This window comes from Poecilia formosa, unplaced genomic scaffold (assembly GCF_000485575.1).
Source record: "Poecilia formosa unplaced genomic scaffold, Poecilia_formosa-5.1.2 Scaffold175, whole genome shotgun sequence".
Classification (NCBI taxonomy): domain Eukaryota; kingdom Metazoa; phylum Chordata; class Actinopteri; order Cyprinodontiformes; family Poeciliidae; genus Poecilia; species Poecilia formosa.
The window spans coordinates 399,370-422,201 of record NW_006800114.1 but is presented as its reverse complement, the minus strand read 5'-3'; the positions used below and the strand labels follow the sequence as shown (position 1 = coordinate 422,201).

Genomic DNA, 22,832 nt, shown 5'->3' with positions numbered 1-22,832 from the left:
TGCATAAACAAAAACAAAACAGAAAACCATACAAAAAAAACAGCAACAAACTATGAATGTAATAACATCACTGAGACATACACAGTAGCAATAGGCAGTGCTTGTGTATAAAAGGTCTCTTGTTTTATTTAAAGGTATCAGAATAAAGGGGTTTGCATGCCACACTTTTCATATTTTTTGTAAAACCATTTGTGTACATATGCTTTCCGTCCAATAATGTATAATTTGTGTTGATGCGTCACAAAATAATGAAATACACTGAGGTTTGTAGCTTTAACAAGGTAAAATGTGAAAAAGATCTAGAGATTTGAATATCTTTGCAAAGCAGTGTTTGTAAACTCATGAAGAGATGTAAGCAGATGAAGAAATAGAGGGGCTTTACAAATTTTGGTCAAAATAATAATCCATCCATGACGAATGGTTGTGTCATTAATTTGGAGTCATCACATTTGCAACTTAAATACAAGTTGCAAATATGATGCTGGAAGTTTCCTTACAAGCTATGGGAATGTCAGTCTGCGGCTGGCATCAGCACCGAGGCTGTTGAGATGTCAGGATGTTGCTGCTGATGATCCGGATCCGCCCAGCTCGGCGTCACGGCACCGACAAGATGGCCGAGATTACGGGTCGAAAGTGAGGGAGGAAACAAAAACATCTGTGAGCTGCCCCCCCTGTTGAAGACGCCAGGTTTTAAGCGGTGCTGAGGACTGGTCGGGGCGGAGATATAGGCTGGGTGCACCCCGGACTCCGGCTCTTGTTCTTGCCGGATGCAGACACAGTGCGCTCCGCGGCGGCGCGCGCAAGGACCGTTTATCGGGTCTTCTGGGAGCTAACCTGCTAACCATGTTTGCTTTCTGACAGCATCGTTACTGAGACGTTGTACAATTACAAAGTGACACTTGGGCTCGTTCCAATATAAATAGCGGTTGCTTCTAAATAAGTTATCGGAGATAAGGTTAGTTACAGCAGCTCAACTTTCTAAAGCGACAAATTGGATTTAACGCTTAGCTAGCAGGTTAGCATGCTAACATTGCGGATTTCTTGTTTGCAGCTTCGCAGCTAGCATCTGCGTTAGCAGACGTCAGTTAGTGGGTTCAGCTGTTTTTGGACTCTTTGGGCTGTTCTGTGACTGTAAGGGGACTTCAGTGAGTGTTGGGAGGACGGTGGTGTCACAGTTTAACAGCAGCGAGAACTGTTCTCTTCAGATCTGGATAGCCAGGAATCCTACAGGATTAATAGCGTTGAAAGCATCACAGCCGGGGCGATCTAAGCCCCCGCGTTACAGGACGAGGAGCAAACCCAGTCGCCTTCATCATGGCCCATTCTCCCGTTCAGGGTAACCTGCCGGGGATGCAGGTAAGAACTGTTTTTTAATAGGCTCGTTTTACTTTATGCAGGGGAGGGCATTAGAACATACTGTACACCGAGTCCCTGTTGAGGGTTAATAATGCTGTGCACCTAAACAGCTTAGTGAGATGAAGCGTTTAAGGACCTTAGTATGGCTCGGAAATTCTCACGAGACACCTCAGGATTTAAAATTCTAAAAATGCCACGCCATGTAATTGAAACCCCGAGAAATGTTGCACAGTGCAACATCTCTGGGGGACTTCAGGGGTTGTCAAGTCCAGTCCTGAATATTATTGATGTTCCGCTGATCCAGCACGCCTTGATAAAATTGTTTATTTGTAGGTTCTGTAGAACCTGATGACATGCTTAGGAAGTAATCCAGCCATTTCTAAAACCTGTGTTGGAGCAGTGGCTCATCTAAAACATGTAGGATGCTAGTTTTTGGATACATAAACATTTGAATTCCTCTTTTACTATAACACGATTCAGAGGAACAAACTGTCTAAAGACGACAATTAAACCAGAATAAAGGGTACAACTGAGTCTGTCATTTAATCTCAGTAGGGATGCACTGTTCAGTTAAGACTTAATAGGGTTTTTTTTTTTTTTTTTTTAAGAAATTGGTGAGCAAACGGCATCAGACAGGTAGAGGGAAAGTTCTTAAGTTTAAAGCAGGATTGGGTTACATATTAAACCCTCAGAGCTGCTGAATTTATCATCTTTAAATAGAGTTCAGGACAACACTCAACCTACCAGACACGACCAATCACCTAAACCAGGTCTTCTCAAATTCAGTCATCTGGCTGTGGTGTCCTGCAACTTTTAAATGCATCTCTGCTTCAACACACCTGAGTCAAACAATGAGGTCATTAGCTGGAAAACTTGACTACTTACTGAGGAGGTAATTAAGCTGTGTGGTTCAGGTGTGTTGGAACAGGGACGCATGCAAACCCCTGATTTTAAATTGACAGTGCTGAACATAAGTGCCTTTCTTAATGCTTTTTGTGGAAAATGTGTATTTTCTTTTCAGCAGCTTTTGATGTCTTTTCATAACAATGAGAGTGTCTCTTTTCAAAAGTCTTCTGCCTTAAAGTGGATGTAATGAGCATTTCTCTGGCCAAAAGAGGTCATAAAAGGAAGTTGTTTTTTGTCAGCGCCTACTCTAGTGTTTTCCACATAACAGCCTCTGGAGAGTTAAGTCATTTTAGTTCACTTCCTGTGGTACGCAAGTTGTTTTCTCCCCATTTCACTCTATGATATGAATGCCACAGAGAAATAGCCTATAGAACATTGTGGAAAATTCATTTCCTGGTTCAGTTTTTCCATTGAATGTCATGTTTGAAGTCCATGATGGCTGTTTTATAGGTTAAGTTGTAGCCTTCAGCTGATTAGTGATTCTTTATACTGTCATCAACATACTAAAGGTTATCTAGGGATTTAACATAAAATGATAAATTTAGCAGTTGGTTTTAATTTTATTACTTTTATTTTGAACCTGCACGTTATCCAGTCATTACTCTTCCCCTTTTTACCTCTCCCGTGTCTCTCTCTTTACATAAACCAAGTGTTGCAATGAGTGAAAGAATGCCACCCTGCCAGCATTTCTGACTTACTCCCAACCTTTCTTTCATTCTGTTTATTATGATTTTTTTTATTTAAATCCACCTTCCCTCTCCCTTCCCCTTGCTTCTTCCCGTCAACGACCAGAATGTCCGAGTGGACCCCGAGGAGCTGTTTACCAAGTTGGAGCGCATCGGAAAGGGTTCCTTTGGCGAGGTATTCAAAGGCATCGACAATCGCACGCAGAAGGTGGTGGCCATTAAGATCATAGACTTGGAGGAAGCGGAAGACGAGATTGAAGACATCCAGCAGGAGATCACTGTGCTGAGCCAATGCGACAGTCCGTTTGTTACCAAGTATTATGGTTCTTACCTGAAGGTAGCCGCCTAATTACAAATTCACAATATCCTCCAGTAATTGTTTACATTTTGCTACATCGTAGCCACATACTTTCATGTAGTTTAACTGAATTTTATGCGTTAGCTAAACACAAAATGGTGTGTAATAGTGAAAGGAAAGAGTATGTGGGCTGTCTCATGAAATCCAAATGTAGTACATTAATGTTTATGATTGTAATCATTACAAAGTGTGTAAAAAAAGTTAAACAAGTGGTTTTCCAAAGCACTGGACATATAGCACACTTTTGTTTTAGCTGGCATAGCAGCATCTTAAATGAGCTGATGGAATGAGATTTTCTTCCCTAACCCACTTCTTCCTTGTGAATAATCCCAAATTAAAAAAAGGATTAGCCTCAGATGATTTGAAACACCCACCTGACTACCAGACTCTTAATAGGGTCATCACAACTTATTCAAGTTTTCACTGGCTTGTAGGAAGTTTTGTGTTAAGAGTCTGGATTTGGGAGCCTGTGTGTTTTCTCCTTGCATGCAGCCAAGCAGTAAAGAGCTTCTGTTCTTTTTCTGTCTCCATCAATGCAGGACACAAAGCTATGGATCATCATGGAGTATTTGGGTGGGGGCTCTGCCCTAGATTTGGTAAGTGGTTTTTCTGTTCACACAGAAAACGTCTACTTTGTTTGTCCTTTTCTTTTTACTGAAATTCAACAAAACTCAGATGGCAGATTAGTGACAGAGTCTAAAGCTATTTGCAGAGGTTTGTGCTTCAAAGACATTAGGAAGTTGTTACAAATAGGGCTGCATGTTGTAACCTAAAAAAATAAATAAATAAAAAGGGGTCTAAAGTATTGCTGCTTTAAGTTCCTAGCAAACCTAGAGCTCAAACATTGGGTAGTCTATGTAGTTTGGAGGGGAAAAAACTTAAACATTTGTATCTCAACTCTCAATTTCTAGCCAGAATTGAGAGTATCCTGCCCCTAGTGTTATGTCTTTGTCGCAGGAGGTTATATCCATTGCAAAGCTAGCTACTGATCTGAATGAAAGTGACTAGCATGCCTAGGCTGGTCATTAGTCAAAGTCAAAGAGGACTTTGAACAATCCAGATATTTTCTCTTTGAGTTGTACTTACACATGTCAATGACTTTGTTCTCAACTTGAATTTCTTTAGTTCAGGACATGGTGTTGCTTATTGGGATTTTATGTTTGGCCTACTTCATGTTGTCTGACATCTTCTACTTAAGTAGTTTTTTAACTATACAGGTCTGGTAATCTAACCGTAGTTTGGCTAATGAAATGGTACAAAAAAAAATAAATCACAGTTGAGTTAGGATTTAAAAACTGAAGATTTATCATATTTGTGTTGATATGGCTAGCTTTTTTCTATTAAATAGAAATATAATTTAAACTAAATTTTGTATTTAAAATTACTCTGGTAATCTTTGTCACATTGTTTGATCACCTGAAACATTTAGTTGTGACAAAAAAACACCAAAGCGGTGAAATCTGCAAGTATGCAATAACTTTTTATGCCCACTACTATTAATACATCCCACCAAATCCAAGCTAGCTTAGAATTTTATCTACACATATTGCTACCATTTAGTGAAACGAGTAAAGTTCCCGATGGCCATGTGTCTCTGTTTGTTTTCCTGTCACAGATGGAGCCCGGCGCATTAGATGAGACTCAGATTGCCACAATCCTCAGAGAGATCCTAAAGGGTCTGGAGTACTTGCACTCGGAGAAGAAGATCCACAGAGATATTAAAGGTAGCTGACTAAATGGCTTTAGAGAGTGCATACACGCGAATATCATATTGCGCATTAATGTTATAGACATCCACTTAAGCCTTCATTCATTATACAGTCTGCGTTTCACCTGAGAATTCTGTTTGATGCCAAATCGATGTAGACGGACAGCTTTGTAAAGACCAAGAGTTTTTTCACCGTTAACGCTCTCCGTTTGTCCACAGCTGCCAATGTGCTGCTGTCCGAGCAAGGAGAGGTGAAGCTGGCCGACTTCGGAGTAGCGGGCCAGCTCACAGACACTCAGATCAAACGGAACACCTTTGTCGGGACGCCCTTCTGGATGGCCCCGGAGGTGATCAAACAGTCCGCGTATGACTCTAAGGTGAGTTCAAACAGAGCAAGCCTTTGGCACCTGGAAAGAGTTACTCACTACTTTGAGTTGGTTTTAGGGCTGCAGCTAACAATTATTTTAGTAATCAATTCTATTGATTAAAAGGTTAAAAAAATTGGTACTTTCTGCAGATTTTTCAACTTACAACTAAAGTTTTAGTTCAGGGTAGCATATTTGCAAAGGTGTTTTTTTTTTAAATCTTTGTACAGTTTTGACTTAATTATTGCTCTGAGTATGTTGTTTCAGCAAGTTATCAATTAATCGCGATAAATTTGATTAATCGTTTTAGCCCTTGTTGGTTTGTGACAATACTAAATAAATCCATTGAAAACAGAAGGCATCAAGGGGTTTGCATTCTTGTGCAAGACACTGTATCATTTCAAAGCACTGCTGTTATTCCTATTTCTCCTGCGCGTTCCAGGCCGACATCTGGTCACTTGGAATCACAGCTATCGAGCTGGCGAAAGGCGAGCCGCCTCACTCAGACCTCCATCCCATGAAGGTGTTATTCCTCATTCCAAAGAACAACCCGCCCACACTCGAGGGCAACTACTGCAAACCTCTCAAGGAGTTTGTCGAGGCCTGCCTCAACAAAGAGCCCAGTTTTGTATGTAGTCTAGCATAATTCTGCATTATTTCTGTATGTTTTGGCTCATTTCTCCAGACTGCATTGCCTCACTTTCTTTTTTGCTCTTTCTGCAGAGGCCGACTGCCAAAGAACTGCTGAAGCATAAATTGATCGTCCGCCATGCGAAGAAGACGTCATACTTGACAGAGCTGGTGGACAAGTACAAGAGGTGGAAGGCTGAGCAGTCCAGAACTACAGAGTCCAGTTCAGATGAGTCGGACTCGTAAGTGTGCTGCCGTTTCAGCAGGAAATATAGTTCATCCTTCATCTTTAGTTTGAGAGCTGATCAGACTCTTTGCTTGTACTGATAATTCTTTTGAAATGTCGGTCCAATCAGAGAACAGGATGGCCAGGCGTCAGGTGGGAATGACTTTGGCAGTGATGATTGGATCTTCACCATCCGAGAAAAGGACCCCAAGAAACTACAGAATGGAGAGGGACAGTCGGGGGGGACGGACCAGGTCAGCTAATGCTTTTGTAAAAAGTTATTTTTATAATGCTCACAATATGAAGCATCACTGGTTTTTAATTTCTTTATTTCTTTCCTCAGACAAAAGACATTCCAAGGAGGCCTTATTCACAGAGCCTGACCACGGTCATTTCTCCTGCATTAGCCGAGGTGAGGATCCAACCCTCAATGCTCACTGAAAAAGTCTATTATGTAATTTAATGAAATGTAATATTTTTTGTTGTTTTGTTTTTTTTGCAAAATGAGACTATGAAATTAGGTTCATTTTTATTTAAATGGGTGTACTTAGACTTTTCATTCTACACAAACAAAGGCATTTATTGGCTTTTACTGGTTATGGTTAAGTTAATAACATTTGCAGCCATTTTGTTCGACTCAATACTTTTTTCTTCACAGCGGATGGTTGTTTACAGGCAATTTCTGGTAAGCTTCACAGTGTCACACTGGGACATTACATACGTCACAAACAAACATTAGTGATTGGGTTACATTTAAAGCCTCAGCAGAGTCCACGCCTCCAGGAAGCAGAGTCCAGACCCTCTGGATGAAGCAAAGTGTAGAACAATGTCCGGTTGTGGAATATTACATTTTAATGTGACTTTTATGATTCAAGGGGCAGGAAGGACTGCTGGCCCTCGAGCATGTTCACGATATTAAATCTGTCTCTACATGAGACACTTCTCTAGAGATGGAAAAACGACCAGTGGTAATTCTTTGGGGCACTTTAGGAGACTTTAATATCTAGGAGGAAAACATACGGTTCCTTCCTCGTTATAAAGTCACACAATGTGAGTTTAACGGGTATGGATACTTCTACAAAGCGTTTGAACTGGTTGGGTCATGCTTCCTCTTTGACTCCCACCTCAGCTAAAGGCGCGGCAGGAGCAGGTGAACGGGAACCCCCTGGTCCTGGACGAGCTGAGAGCGGCCATCCTGCTGGCCGAAGAGGCCTACCCTGGCATCTCCGATTCCCTGGTGGCTCACATGGTGCAGAGGCTCCAGAGGTAACCGCTCTACTCATGTTCATATAGAATGCGGCTGAACTGCTCCGTTGTTGACCTTTTGTTTTACTTTTTACAGCTTCTCCACAAGCAGAAGATCTTCCTCCTCCCCCTAGAGGTCGGCTCTCTACCCCAAACCTGCTCTCCCAGGTCCCCACATCCCATCAACACCCTAGCCAGGTCAGAGGGTTAAACGTTGAGGGTCAAGTCATTCAATACCAGCTGGCTGCATTTGACCTCCATGTGAGGGGCGCTAACTTAGCCTGTTATTTAAAAAGAAAAAAGAAAAAAAACAAAAAAGACTGAACTCCAAAGTGGAGAACAGAAACACTTTGCAGAGCTTCTTTTATCCATTACTGAAAGAAGATGTTTGGAAGCTACGATGGTGCAGCAGGGGGAAAAAGAAAAAAAAGACTCAAAAGTGAGAGCGACCAGCTGCAAAAGAAAAACAAAAAAAAAACAGCAATAGCCAAGTCTGTCCTTGGGCTTTTGCACATGTGACACTCCTCATGCCTCACACAGAGTCTCTGCATGGATTTTGCTGGATGAGGAGCTGAAAGTCTCCCTTCAGACCCTCCCCGTTCTCTAAATGCAGGCGTCATATCCCCAGAACCTATGAGAGCATGCTCGATGAACCTGCAGGGATGTTATCCAAGTTTAAAAGCTGTGTGTGTGTGTGTGTGCGTGCGCATGTGTGTGTGCGTGCGCATGTGTGTGTGCGTGTGCATGTGTGTGTGTGTTTGGTTTCGTTTGTGAAACTCCCTGTTTAGGCAAATTGCAGCATTCTTAAAGAAACCTCAGGTAAAGTGCTTTAAGTGGACTTTGTCCTCCGAGGCAGGAGGGGGCGCCATGCTGTACATGATTACAAGTTATCATTGCGGAAAATAAATCACTGTGTACAAAATGGTCGATGCGCATTTTGTAGATACTGATTAAAGACAACGTAGGTATTTAAAACATTTCAAAGGTTACTCCAACAGAAAATGCCTTGCCTTTTTCAGCGTCCTAACATTCGTCGCAGATTTAGTTGGTTTCGTTTTACACATATGTGACAATTGTCTTTTTTTTTTTGTTTTTTGTTCTTTTTTTCAAGCGACCGAGTTTCAGTGTTTCATTTCAACATCCTACAGAATCATTAAGTTAACTTTGTGTAGAAGAAGCAGAAGGAAAAAAACCTCTACCTGTATTCATGTTTAGGGAACTGAAAGACTTTAGGACTAGAATAAAAGGTAGTGGACTGTTACAAGGGAGGAACCACATTAAACTGATATCAGTTGAAGTATTTTCTTTTTCTTCAGTTTAGCAGTATTGAGAAAGTAAAGTGGAAATGAGGAAAAACTGGCAAAGAAAAGTAGGCAAGGGCCGGCATTGAATGGTTATGGTTGCCTTTAGTATTTGAACAAAAAAAAATCCAAACAAACGGAAAAGAAAGTTATTCCTAGAGGGTTTTCTAGTTGAAAACAAAATTATATAAATAAGCTAGTTGACCAGCAGTGCAGGAACTCTGTGCTCCATAGACAACACCAGACGCTCTCTCTTAACTTTCATTAAAAGGACTTTTTACAACCTAGAACCAATCTGACGCAAAATTTTAGTGGTTTCGAAACCAGAACTTCCAGTACCAGCCCGTGTCTCACCACAAGAGCTCAAGCGCATCATTTATTCTGGCCAAAATCAAGCCTAGTTGCACAGTTTAACGTCATCCTAGTCCATCTTCACCTCTTGCTATAGAAGTGCCATGTCCTCTCTGACGCTTTCACTAGTAGTATGATTTGCACCTTTGTTTTTTTTTTTGTTTTGTTTTTGTTTTTTTGTTTTTTGTTTTTCTAATTTTCAGATCCGTTTTGTGCACTTTGAAAGTGTTGAGTATTTAAAGACTCCTGTAAGAGGAAGTAAAAAATAAAAATAAAAAAACAACAAACAAAACCAGTTGCTAATAGCCATGTTTTACTATATATATGTTTACTTAAGAGTTCCAGAATTTACTACTGTGCTATTGCAGCAATAATGTTGAGGAGTCGCATCAAGATGCACTTGTCAAAACAGGGATTGAGAAAAATTAAGAAATATCCAATATTTTTATAACAGCAAAGAGTTAAGTATGGAAATATGGAATGCTTTATGGATATGGGCATCTGCCTCTGGCAAAAAAAAAAAATCTATACCTTTCAGAAAAAAAAACATATGCTACAGAAATAACAACAAAATGTGTACATTTGATTTCCTTTATTATAGCTGATGATTTATAGTACTGTATATAATCTTTGCTTGTGTCATTTGAAAATTCCCAAGTTAAATGTAAGCTTTTAAAGTGACATGAGAAATAAAGATCTAATGCTAACTGAGAACTTTGTTTGGTCTCTTTGCTGTGCATGTATAAAAGAGTGAATTCTTTTACATATGCACAAATAAAGAAGCATATTCATACACTTTCTCATTTTGTTTCATCACCACAAACATCCTTTTATTTTGGAAGACTTTTATCATAAACACAAAGCAGCACACAAGATTTTGACTTTATTAGCATGATGTATGTGCACTCTTTATTTCTTTCTTTTTTTTTTTACAAAACAATCTAAAAAGTGTGGATTTGTATTTATCCCCACAGCCACCACCAACTTAGTAACATAAACATACATTGACAGGAACTATTTTTTTGTTCTATTGTACTTTTTAGGCGTCATTGTTCTTTTGGAAGATGAACTAACATGTCTTTAGCCTGTAGCTGCATTTCCATTGACCATAAAATTACGCGAATTAGAATTACAGAAATAAATCTGCTTAATGGAAACACGCCAATTTTGTAGAAAATCCCCCACATTTATCAATAAAGGTTTTTGTGCTAGGATGAGGTGATTTTGCAGTTGTATGGAAATTAGTGTATTTCACAAAACTGCAATGGAAACGTGGCAATTGTGAAATTGTGGGGGTGTTTATGTTAGTGGAATATTGACAAAGTTTTGTGCATATCTGTAATGGAAACGCAGAGACAGCGTTTCATTCAAGATCGTCCTGTATTTGGCTCACTTTACATTTCCATCAATTCTAACGTCTTCCTATTTAAAAGCATCACTGCAGCATAAAGATGCCACTACCATATTTTATGGCGTGGATGGTCTGCTAAGGGTGACGCGTATGCAGTGTTTGTTTTCCTTCGTGTCCAGCAAGTGCAGTTTTGTCTTACCTGCCTGGAGCAGCACTTCCCATCCCAGCAGGAGACGATGTTGGATGAAAATGAAGCAATAACAACCAGCAACTCAAAATACTGCACCAAGGAGAAACATAAAACATAAAATAAACACCTACATTTTGTAGCCTAATATTCAGCTAAGTATACAAATGCTATTTGTGGAGCAACTGAAATTTTTACATAACTGATTTTTAGAGATAGTCCTATTCAAAGTAATTACAGTATAAATTGGTTAAAGGCCACAAACTCATGCTCACATCCATTGCACTTGAAATGCTTGCTACAGCACTTGTGAACGCCCATTTTATTCTGTAGGTTTCCCCAAATAATATTTACAGAGATATTACACCTGAATTTTTATTTGCACTCTAAGCAGAAACAAAGTGTGCATGTAGTTTGACACCAACTTAGCTAACGGAATAATATCTATTCGTTTGGTGTATTCAAACTTATGCATTCAACTGTATGACATCAAACTAAAAAAGGAAAAAAAACTGTCATATTTAAGTTTTTGACATGACTTCTTTGAGGAACATTTATGTGACAATTTGTGAAGTTATTTTGCATTTAAAACTTTGAACAGAAAATGTGTGTAGGAATTAAGTTACTGTTAACCAGACAAATATATTTTATCTTGTCTCCAAGCCTGGTCATGAAATGGGCATTTAAATATGGCACTCTAAATCTCTCTAAAAATTATGAAATATTTATACTGCATATAATATTGTATCCCATGTAAAATATGAATTTTTGATGCCTATGCTCCTCGTTTTCTTTTTTTCACCTGTAAGGTCACACCTACAGCTCTAGCTAATCACTGAGAGCAAACGTCACATACCGCGTATTTCCAAGTGTCCGCCATGCTTGTGTTTTGCTATTACCGTCATATTTCGTCCTCTTCGTGACTTTCTTGATAATAAAATCCAAAGAAACGGTTTCAATTCATGAAGACGTGGTTTCTTCAAATTTTCACGGCTTAGAGCAGATAAATGGTTAGCCTACACCTCACCCCGCGTGAGCTCAGTTTGATTAGAAGCCAAGTCTCCTCACAACCAATCACATTCCAGGAAACCTCAGGCGTGTTGAGATAGAAACATTGCTGCAGTTCCCCATATCCCCTAGGGGCTCCGTAGTAATCTGTCAGATTTTACCTCTAGATATAAAATCTGTGTCATCATAACGAAAAAGTTTATTGTTTTAACGAGATATTGATCCAGAATTAATTTCTTAGCTCTGCCAGGTAAACACTTATGTAGTTAACAGGTGTTTGGACGGTCAAATTGGATTGCTTTCCAGCGTTACCTGAAGTACAGTAAGCGCCTCCAAAAGCTCCACCTGGCGTTTATTTGGCGTCACTACACGTTTAATAAAAGCCAGCAGACATTTTATAGGGGCCACCTGGCGTTCAAAAAGTACACCACCATGGATTTATTAGACACCTGAGCTTGATTAGAAACTCCGAACTATGATCTTATTGAACAGCTCTCATCCAATCAAGTCAGACCTTCCTAAGAACTCACTGACCCTCACTAAACACACAAATTTCCCGTGGATGCATAGTTAAATGTATACATGCAAGTTATTTATATTTAGAGCTCCACCAGATTTGCCAAATGTTTCAAAGGACATAAGAGGACGAGGCTACTATAAACCACAATCATGAGTTGCCATATTTCATCCAGCATTGAATTTTTAGACTTCTGTAAGTTGATATCTGTATCTTTAACCCTTCATGAACCCTCTGTTACTTATTGTTGAGTTTTGTTGGTGTATGGCGTCATTGATGAGCCAGAGTTTGTCCATGTTTTAGGCTCCCTGTTGCTGTTAGCACAATGTGTTCAACAGAAATTCATTGAACATCGATCACTTCACGGAGCAGCACCCACAACAAAATGGCAAACTCCCACCTAAAATTTGTTGGAAAAACAAAACAAAAAAATCTGGTGCCACCATTAAATCAACCATTTTAAAACAACAATGCACAAGATGTCGTTCATCTTAGTTTCCAAAGTGTAAACATTTTAATATGTCTGGATTGGCCTCTCCAATTAGACACATCCAGATCTAATTGAAACTCATCTCCATGTCTAATTTAACTCAATCTGTTCTAGCTAGTTGGCTAATTCAGTCCACCCTTACAACTGTTTGACAGCCTAAAAACTGGGTTTCTCTAGATAAAATGTTGAATAATTTCCACAGCAGTCAAGAGATTTTTACTAAATACTCATTTTAATGCACATTAGATTTTCTTTTCTTTTATTACAGAGAGTGTCTTTCTAACATCTTTCTCACAGACTCTGTTGACCAACCAGGGCACAATGGAGGATTTCTAGCCAAGTAGGAAGCTTTGGGTGTTCATCACCATCATGACATATATGGAAGAGTCATAATAGTTTTCTACAATACATAAAACACTGTTAGGAAATAAATATTGGAATGTTTTTGGGGTAATTCCACAAAAGACTGGTCAGAAATTACAGTCAAAACAAACATCTTCAAAATAGCATATTCTCTTTAGATTTTAAGCTGGGATCTGAGAACTGGTCCTAGTAGAATCCTACACTAGAACTGTCCATCCACTGTTTTCAACCAGCTTCAGATCCTTCATGCCATCCTGGTCATACCTTCACTCTATCTTTATGTCTCTGTGATAAACATCACAGACACTCTTAGACATGACCAACAGAACCCAGAAGGTTTCGTATACGTAAAGCCAGAAGCCGGAAGAGGTCTTGATTTAGAAGTTGGTCTGTGAAGTTTCTTCCTCATCAGAGCTGGAATTAGAGCTCTTTCTCCTTTTCTCGTTATGGTTCTCAACCATGTCCTTCTTGGTCACTTCTAAGTTCTTCTTCTTCTTCTCATCTTCAGGCTCCAAGTTCGCAAATTTGCCCTCTATCTTTGCCGGATCGATGTATGTGTAGAAGTAGGCCATGATGGCAAAGATTATGCACACCAACACCAGCAAGGCGGCGAACAGAACGTATTCAGCCCACTGGTAAAGAAAGACACAAGAGTTTATTGACATTCCAGAAAATATATGAATGTGTATGGATTTGTTTTCCACTGATTAGTTGAGAAACTGACTTTGGATGACAAGTCTGAACCTCCTACTATAAAGAGATGTTTAGATTGTCGTCAGAGGAGTTTCGTTGGAGTTTTCAGGAGTTCTTCATTAAGTTTAGTCAAGGCCAATAAGTGTAGTACAAGAGGAGTTTTTTGTTTGTTTTTAAAGAAAAAAAATGGTATGTTTATAAATGTATTCTTATTGAAACAAAATCACTTAAATTAATATTAAGTGTTTAATTTTTTTTTGCATGAGACTATGCATTAAAAACTAAATTAAGTTTTTCCATAGTTGCCAATGTATGTAAATGCTGCTGTACAGGGTTTCTGCAGGTTTCATCAACTCAAATGTAAGACTTTTAAAGACTTCTTAAAGACTATTATGAATAAAATTTGTGGCAGAAATGCACAAATGACGATTAATTGGCAATAAATTAGCACTTACCCATGATGGACGTAAGAAAGTCAGCTAGTTGCCTATTGAGGCCTATCATTAGCACCTAATTATTGCTAGCCTCACCTGCCTCGAGTCAAATTTCAACCTTGTCAAGCCTGACAGAAAAGTCAAGTAAGAAAAAAAAAAACTACATAGAATATATGAAATTAAACAGTTCTGCCACAACCAAATTTAAGACCAGTGAGTAACGTATTTAAGGTAAACTTGCATTTTTTTAAAAGATAAAATGAAGACATGTTAAGACCTTAATTAAAGATACTTCAATTTAAGTCTTTTTAAGGCCTGCTGTGAAACAACAGTGTCCTGTTTTAGTTTATGTGAAAACAGGTCCAGTAGATCATAGAACAACCTACTAAACCTGGCAAGACCTGGGATTTTATGTCCTACAACAAAACTTACATGTTTTTAACATAAAAAAAACTAAGTGAAAAGAATTTTATTGTTAACGCTACGTTTCTTTGGAAACTGTCAGCTGAAAAGCAAGCATAACTAATTTCATTTACAGCCTTCTATCAGATTAAAGTCAGTAAGAAGAACAGGGAACCTTCTGCTCACCTGATCTGGAAGTGTGGCAGCCTCTGCAACAATCAACACAATGATGTTTCCTACTGCAACCGTTAACAGCCAACCAGCCTGCAGCACTGACTTCATGTTGGAGGGAGCCTGAACAGCAGAAATGTGTGTATTAAGGCATTATTCTTGGACATTCCCTGTTTGTTTCCCCATCATTTTCCTAAAAATGAGCATTTGTTACCTGCGAATATGAGAACTCCAATCCTGTGACGGAGAACACCACCTCTCCTGATGTCATAAGAAAGTACTGAGGAATCTGCCAGGCCATGTGGATGGAGTTGGCCTTGATATCCTCCACCTCCTTGATGTGCTGTCCACACTGCAAAGCAAATAGAAATTAGTTCAGTCAAAAACAATAAGTCACAGCTATTTATCTTGCACAGGTTGGATTTAAAAGTTACATTTTCTTCAAGTGTGAAGGTTGGTGGGATGATGAAAGTGTAAGAACTGCCAAAGCCAAATTCTCGACTGAAGACACATTGATTTCCAGCAGCATTTTTGATCAAGAACTCAGCCCTGTCACAACAAAATCACCAGTTAGAGGAAATAACTTTCTTTAGAGGGATTATACGTAGCGGTCAAATTAATCAAACTTACGTTCCTTGTGGTACATCGACGTATGTGGACATGTTCTTGCTAATGATGTTCCCAAAACCTTCCTCTCCCACTGTTATGTTCAAAACCATGCCAAAACCATTAAAAAATCTGAAAGGTACAAAAAACAGCACAATTAATACAGCAGTTTAGGAGTCCCACATTCACTCTTCAAAAGATTTTGATTTCATGATGAATTTTCTCTTGTGGGTGTTGAAGAAGATTTTAGGTTATAATATTTCTTAAGAAAACTCTCTGGCTCAATCTTCTTCGATTCCAGGTTCTCCCGGCGGACCGCGTGTAGCCACACAGAAAACAACAATGAGTGCAGACGTCACAGAATTACAGAGTTTAATCCAATAGAAGACAACGCATAAAATTACAACAGAAACTGCAGAACAACAGAGACATACATTCATTTACCTGAGACAAATGGAAAAGAAGAAAGAAAGAAAGAAAGAAAGAGAAAGGAAGGAAGGAAGGAAGGAAGAAAGAAAGGAAGGAAGGAAGAAAAGCAAAAATGTGCAAAGACGTCTTTGGAGAATTGCAAGAGCAAATCTGATTTGTTACTCCTGTGTAGAAAGTTTTATAGTAAAGGCATATTCTTGTCTTAATTTATTCAATAAGGTGTACCTTTGCTCATCCAGCCAGAAGCTATCTCTGACTCTTTTAAAATTCCTAGCAAGTCATGATCTAAGACCATTTGTCTCCATTGTTTAAACAAAGTGGAAGCAGAGACTCTCCTGAACTCCTGCTGTTTTATGGCTTTTCATGAATCAGTGTGAAAAGCTGGAACTTCTCCTGATTGTTTTCCCACACAGTTAAAGGGCAGTTCAAAAGATCTAGCAAACAATCTGCTGTAACTACAGGTAACATAAAGGTAAATAGGTCAGAATAAGTTACTAATTTCAAAACTATAATTAGGCTATTTCAATCAAGACATGTTAAGTTTTAAAACTAGCATATTTTAAATTCATTTTCTTAACATGGGCTATAGATGAACCGAGGCTGATTGACTAAATCTGATAAAAGATTACATTAAATTTCAAAGTTAGACTTAAATATTTGCAATGGGTGGGCAATCCTGGTCCTCGAGGGCTGATGTCCTGCAACTCTTGGATGTCTCCCTGGTCCAACACACTTGAATCCAACAGCTGAATCACCTCCTAAGTGCAGTCAAGTTCTCCAGAGTCCTGCTAGCGACCTCATTATTTGACCCACGCGTGTTGAAGTTGAGATGAACCTAAAAGTTGCAGGAGACCAGCCCTCAAGGTCTGGAGTTGCCCACCCCTGTGCTAGCAACATGTCCAGGATGTACCCTACCTCTTTCCCAGTTACCGCTGCAGATACAGTCACCAGGCTAGCTTAACTGTTTCTTTCTGTTGCTCAACAAAAAGGAGCAACAGGTCATGCATGACCAACTTTTATTGTCATACGATAACAAATTGAAACCGACCTGATGGCGTTGGCTCCCTCCTCTGGCTTTGCAACAACATCGCCAAACTGTAACCAGAAAACATTTGAGAACAAAATCCATGTGGCTGTTTCTGGGAAATGTTTGAAATAAGGATACATGTGATTTTGATCTGACTTTTACGCTGACCTTTATATTCCTTATTTGTCCTGCTTCTTCAAGAATGACAAGAGTGTTACGTGTGCCATCTGGTAAACTGATTAAAACAGGGGAACCAGTATCTATTTTCAGCTCAAATGGACGATCATAGGTATAGTAATCCTTGTTGCTCTGTGGGAGAAAACAGAGGGTTTTATCTTATCTTATCAAAGCTAAGGAGTTTATCTAACTGTGGTAGCCAAAATGTTAATTTTTTTCCACTTTGTATAGTCCTACCTGAAAAGCCTCCAGTTGGAAAGTATAGTTTCCAGCAGTGATATCTATGGGTCGGTCAACCATGTTGATGAACTTAGCTTGCTGCTCAGTGCTCGATGGGAAATCAGGGAGGGATGCCTGGAAAAGGGAGAAACCATCCTTCATGAGCTGAGCTTCGTCTTTGTTAAATATTTTGTAATTCATTTTCACTTACATCAATCTGGAGCTGAACCAAGGCAGCAGCCACAAACGCAAGTGCAGCGAGGAACATCCCCACAGTCATCCGCCTCAAAGGACTGGAAAACAGAATCAAACACATTCATTCAGCCACTGAAACCACGGCTCACAAGAGCTAAGAAGTGGAAAAGATTATTAAAAAAATGACTCCTCACGTGAAGTTTAGCTTGCATTTAGAAATGAGAGGGTAGATTATGAAGTCCACAACAGGGACCATGATCAGAATCAGGATGGGGTTGACAGTCTGGTGGGGATGGAAGAAGGGAGGGTCATAAAACGGCTACAGTTTGATTCAAACAGTTCATGTCAGCAGTGGGGCGATGTTATCACCGGTAGAGTCTTACCTGCATTTGGTCAGGCTGGATTACCATCGAACCCTGTTGAAGAGAAAATGATCTCCATTTAGCAATCTTCACTTCCATGGGGTGGGAGATTAGGAGTTGAAGAGCAGGAAGAAGAAAACTTACAAAGTTACCGTCCATCGTGGTGGCCTGGAGTGTCCATCTTGAACCCTGCAGGACAAACAGTTCTTGTTTAGATTGTGGTTAATTACCAACTGGAACGTGTCAAGGCATATCGAGGTTTACAAAGATACAGTTTCAGTTACTATGTTTAAAAAATCTAGGATTTTAGTCACATACCTGTTGGTCAAAGAGAGCCCAGAACATGGGTAAGGGGATGTAAAGGAACAGAACCTTCAACACCATCTTCACCTGGGCAATAAGGAGTTTCTAGAGCAAAGCAGAGAAGATCACAAAAATTAATTTCTCTCTGTTCGGCTGCTCATTTTTTTTTTATTAATTTTTGCACAGGCTTCCTCCTACGTCATATTTCTCCTCGGCCCAGTCCATCCAGTGTTCTCTCTTTGGGATCTTGGAAGATCTATTGCGATACCGGTTCTTGATAGCAAACTGCAAACACACGAGAGACCTTTCAAATGTAACCAGAAGCAAATGTAATGCTAAAATGAAGCTTAGTTGAGGAGGAACTCACAGAGATGCATTTGAAGACTTTCACCATGATGTTTCCCGTCGGTGCCGTTTTGTTGTACATACCACTTCCGACAATGAAGATGACTGGAAACGAACAAAACGTGAATTATAATAGTCTTGTTTTTTTCCTGAATTCACTGCTTGATTGTCATGACTGAAGCTCAAGTGAAGATCTTACCCAAAGCGACCACCATGAGAGCAGCAGGGACCCCGAAGGCCAGAGGGTAGCACTGCTGCTGAGTGTGAATCCCACATTTCTGAGCTGGAAATCACAGAACACACACATACAGTCAGCCTCTGGTTGTGGTTAATTGGTGTATTTTAAGGAGTGTGTTATGTTTCTGAGATCGAGGCCTGCCTCTGAGGATGGGGGTGATGACAGTGGACAGCAGGCTGCCGGCATTGATGGACAGGTAGAAGATGGAGAAGAAGGTGCTTCTCTGCTTGTCCTGTTGGACGTTTGAGAAGAGATTTTATGGTCAGAACCATACAAAGAACCACTAATATCTAAAATGTGCTAATATTGATTTCTCTTTACAAAGTAGTTATGTTTTATTTTATTTTTTTACTTTAAAGCAGTTCTAATTTAAAATTTTAATTTTCTGTAGATATATTCAATCATTACTGTTATACATGCTCAAAAATATCAGTCTCAGTTCAATTTTACACTATAGAATGGAATTTTGGACAGTATTAAAGCTATTTAGTGTAGTTTGAAAATGCGTTCAAGAATCCAAAAATGTTTAAGTATGGAATTGATTTTTGTTAAAGACAATTTAGCCTAATCCTAAGAGAACCTAACATAACGACTGGAAGGATTATGGCTTCTATGATGATAAATTTGCCTGATGTTGTGTCTCCACTTTGCCTCTATGTCATTGAGCAATCTTGGTCCCTTACCTTGAACTTGTAATAAAGCCCGTAAATAAGCTGCGTATGTTAATAAACAACTAACGGGGGATAAAGCAGAGATAGAGAAAGTGCTGACCAGGTGTGGCTGATAATTGACGAAGGCATCTGTACAAAAGGGGAAGGGTCAGTTCTGGTGTTGTTTCCCTTTAACTGTATTGCATAATGTGCATATGAATTGATTGATTTGATCACAGCACCTTTTTTCAAATGGAAGGATTTCTTTATTTTTTTTTGTTGTTGTTTTTTGCTAAGTCTTCCCAAATAACAAAAATCCAAAAGTTATCCATATCCGTGGAAGAATTGCATCCCCACAGCATGACGGCACCACTACCATGTTTCACGATTGGGATTGTGGTTCTTCAGATGTGGTACATAGTGTTTTGCATGTAAGATTCTGAACATAAATATCAGTAAATTTAACACAGAATTTACAGTAGAGATACTGTATTTAAACTGTAATTTAATACAGTTTAAAATACCCTATTAAAATAATGCAGTTTAAAATTCCGTCCATTTTAAATTGTATTAAAATGAGCAGGGTTTTTTTTATCTGTATTAAAAGACAGTTTGTTTGTTTTTTTCTCACAATAACTCTTTTTGTTTTGTAACATCTAACCTGATCTTCGTTAAATTGGTCCCCTCCAAAGGCAGCCACACAGGGTTTGATGCCTCCGGTTCCCAAAGCAATGAGGAGTAAGCCCACCATGGACAGAGCTCTGGGAGGGGGGGAGGGAAAAACACTTTAAACACACAACAACTTCTGGGTCATTTTACTGCGTTTCGTTCTTCAGCTTACACGTGCAAGGTCATGTTGTCAGGGGTGCCGTCCTTGTTTCCATCTGTGATGTCATGGATTGCACTGACGGCCATGATGACCTGCCCCACCGCGTAAACAATGGACAGGTAAACAATGGTCCTGTGCAGAAAGAGGGAGGGGGGGGGAGATACAAGGCAGTGAGCCAGTTTTATGTCAACTAGATACAGATTAATAGCTAACTATATGAGGCATCCTGAAACTGTTTAATCTCTCTTTATGATTGGATTAATAAATTACATTATCACTAGATATGAATTGTATCTGCTTGTGTTGACGTAACATTTGATATAAGCCTGTGTTATGTCGATAAAGTGAGTTAAAGTCATTTCATTTAGCCGAGCTGGAATGAATGGAAATGAATTGAGCTAAACCAAAGTAAGAGTGGATTTAAATAAGCTAAATCAAGTAAAATTTGATTAGCAAGCAGGAGGAAACGGGAACTGTCAGGTGACTCACTTAAACTTTCCGAGCCACGAGTCAGCAATGATGGCCCCCAGGATGGGGGTCAGGTAGCAGAGAGCCACAAAGGTGTGGTAGATGGTGGTGGAGAAGTCATCATCCCACTTCAGGAAGTACTTGAAGTACAAAACCAGTACAGCTAAAAAGGTGATATAGATGAGTTTAGGTTAGGAACAGTCTTCCTTTATTGATTATTCCAGCTTTATTTAGACTTAGCATATATTTTATATTTGCATGGCTACATTCAAATATAACACAAAATGGTGTATAACTATCAATGCTACCAGCTAATGTATAATGGCTTATGATGGATCCACAAGTACAATTAAATGCAGTATTGGCAAATTGACATTCTGGTAGGATTTGACTGGACACTTCGTTACATTATATTTTGATCATAACAATTAGTTGCTATATTGCAAACACTGAAATCTGCTTTTTATTCATTTGTATGATGGAGGGGGCTGGGGGTTCAGATTTTTTTTTTCCTAACAAGCTCACAATAAACTAATCAAGCCATTAAATCGATCAATTAACCAAGAACAAAAAACAACCCTTATTTGCAGTGTACCCACAGTTGGAAAGAAGATGCACACAGCAAACAGAGATGTTTAAAAGTGGAAGGAGCTATGCTTCAGTAAACACGGTGTGTCTTCCTCCTACTGAACTCACCTCGCATGCCATAGTAGGAGAAGCGCTCGCAGAACTCATTGACCACAATGAAGAAGATGCTGAGCGGGTAGCCGAATATAGTGACCTGTTTGAAACAAAACAGGTAAAGTGAGACTGAGGCGGCAAACCGTCAACGTGAGAGAACAACAGTGGACACCGCTGTGGCTTACACTCTTTCTTTTGCCCATCTTCTTTTCTTTATCTGCAGAAAAAGAACGACACGAGTGACTCTGGGAATCTTTAATTTAGACAGAAATCAAGCACAATAATTAAAAAAGAAAAAGAGTTGAATTGATTTTACTTAGAAATGTAAATTGCATATGATGAATGCATTTACTGTAGAAGGAATAAAAATGGAAAAAGAAAACAATAAAAAGAGTTGATCTCACCTCCCATGGCTGCAGCTGTGTCCCGTTTCAGTTCCTAGATCAGATCTTTCAGTTAAACAGTGGACACAAAGAGAGATGAGTGGTCCAGATCCGAGGCGCCAACACTGAATCCCAGCCTGACCTGCGCCTTATCTAACCTCCACTCATCCTCCTGGACCGCCCACCGATGGTGGACTATGGATATCTCTTCCAGTTCCCCTCTCCACAGTTTCCCAGCATCTTTATCAAAGCCATGTGTATATGTTGGAGGATTATTTTACAACTGCAAAAAAAGAAAGAAAAAAAAAAGCTCGGGAGCAATAAACAGATTCTGCTTTGCAGGTTATTTGTCTCCGTCAGGAGAGATGATAACGGCAGCAATCTTTGTGCTATTAGATATAATAAAAACGCTGATTATTTCTATCTAGTCATAACAGCAGGAAATGTTAAAGACACCAAAGATATATGGACTGTCTGCAGAGTTCCTTCTACTTCTGTTCTCAAATATATCCAGAATTGTAAATGTTAGAATAATATCCAACAAAAAAATATATATCAACAAGCATTTCATTTTTCACATTATAAGCACAGACTGTGATATATGCATATGGAGTTTGTCCACTATTTGCAGCAGGTTCCATTGAGAATCTTTGACCACTTTCCAAGGAGAGTATTCATGAGGGCGGACACTAATGTCGGGGCAGTGAAGTACCAAATCAAGGTATCCACATTGAACCCTGTGAGAATAAAACAGTTCAAAATGTCTAGTTAAGTTTCCAACTTTCAGATCCGTAATCTCTGAATGCTCGACTTGGTATTGTTGGTTTAATATTTAAAAGAGAGAGCTTGGAGGAAAAAAAAAGTCTTATATCAGGTTTTATTTATTTGTAAGTCTTAAACATATTTACAGGCACTGAGTAAAAATGTTTTCCATTTAATTTAAGCTCACAGAAAATAAAACAAATCTAGATTACATACAAAGAAACGGCTGAATATAAACCCGCACACCCTCGTCCTGGTTTAGGCTTTAGTCTGTCATCTTTGGCAAGGCTGTCCTTTTGTCCCCGTAGGTAGCCTTGGTAACAATGAATTATTGCACAAACTTTTCAATAAAATAGGTCAAAATATTGTGATTCACTTGGCTTTAGACAGGTTAGGTTATGTACAGCTCC

At 39.2% G+C, this 22,832-nt stretch overlaps 2 protein-coding genes across 2 annotated transcripts; one reads left to right on the top strand and one right to left on the bottom strand.

The window, feature by feature from the left end:
- Positions 1–533: 533 nt before the first annotated feature.
- Positions 534–9,843, top strand: stk24b (serine/threonine kinase 24b (STE20 homolog, yeast)). Its single transcript, XM_007565385.2, has 11 exons — positions 534–1,356; positions 3,055–3,285; positions 3,846–3,902; positions 4,922–5,030; positions 5,234–5,391; positions 5,822–6,007; positions 6,103–6,251; positions 6,366–6,489; positions 6,579–6,647; positions 7,365–7,501; positions 7,578–9,843. Exons 1-11 carry the CDS (start codon positions 1,315–1,317, stop codon positions 7,612–7,614), a joined length of 1,299 nt encoding a protein of 432 aa, XP_007565447.1. The 5' UTR covers positions 534–1,314; the 3' UTR covers positions 7,615–9,843.
- Positions 9,844–12,898: 3,055 nt separating this feature from the next.
- slc15a1b (solute carrier family 15 member 1b) lies at positions 12,899–22,662 on the bottom strand. Its single transcript, XM_007565384.2, has 23 exons — positions 21,682–22,662; positions 21,463–21,494; positions 21,293–21,377; positions 20,618–20,759; positions 20,141–20,260; positions 19,961–20,060; positions 18,791–18,881; positions 18,611–18,694; positions 18,434–18,516; positions 18,265–18,351; positions 18,082–18,171; positions 17,908–17,952; positions 17,785–17,817; positions 17,596–17,684; positions 17,418–17,499; positions 17,225–17,341; positions 16,979–17,119; positions 16,832–16,878; positions 15,379–15,486; positions 15,183–15,297; positions 14,963–15,100; positions 14,764–14,871; positions 12,899–13,680 (listed from the first exon to the last, which is right to left on the bottom strand). The coding sequence occupies exons 1-23, from the start codon at positions 21,686–21,688 to the stop codon at positions 13,426–13,428; spliced, it is 2,199 nt and encodes a 732-aa protein (XP_007565446.1). The 5' UTR covers positions 21,689–22,662; the 3' UTR covers positions 12,899–13,425.
- Between the last annotated feature and the right edge of the window lie 170 nt (positions 22,663–22,832).

What these genes read in the sequence shown, in the direction of transcription:
- stk24b (XM_007565385.2), top strand. Translation starts at nt 1,315, where the DNA reads ATGGCCCATTCTCCCGTTCAGGGTAACCTGCCGGGGATGCAG. An exon ending in TCAACAAAGAGCCCAGTTTT is followed by an intron (nt 6,008 to 6,102) that starts GTATGTAGTCTA and finishes CTCTTTCTGCAG; the next exon opens with AGGCCGACTGCCAAAGAACT. An exon ending in AGTCGGGGGGGACGGACCAG is followed by an intron (nt 6,490 to 6,578) that starts GTCAGCTAATGC and finishes TTCTTTCCTCAG; the next exon opens with ACAAAAGACATTCCAAGGAG.
- slc15a1b (XM_007565384.2), bottom strand. An exon ending in TGGAGTTCTCATATTCGCAG is followed by an intron (nt 14,872 to 14,962) that starts GTAACAAATGCT and finishes TCTGCTGTTCAG; the next exon opens with GCTCCCTCCAACATGAAGTC. An exon ending in CTGCCACACTTCCAGATCAG is followed by an intron (nt 13,681 to 14,763) that starts GTGAGCAGAAGG and finishes TTTCTTTACCAG; the next exon opens with TGGGCTGAATACGTTCTGTT.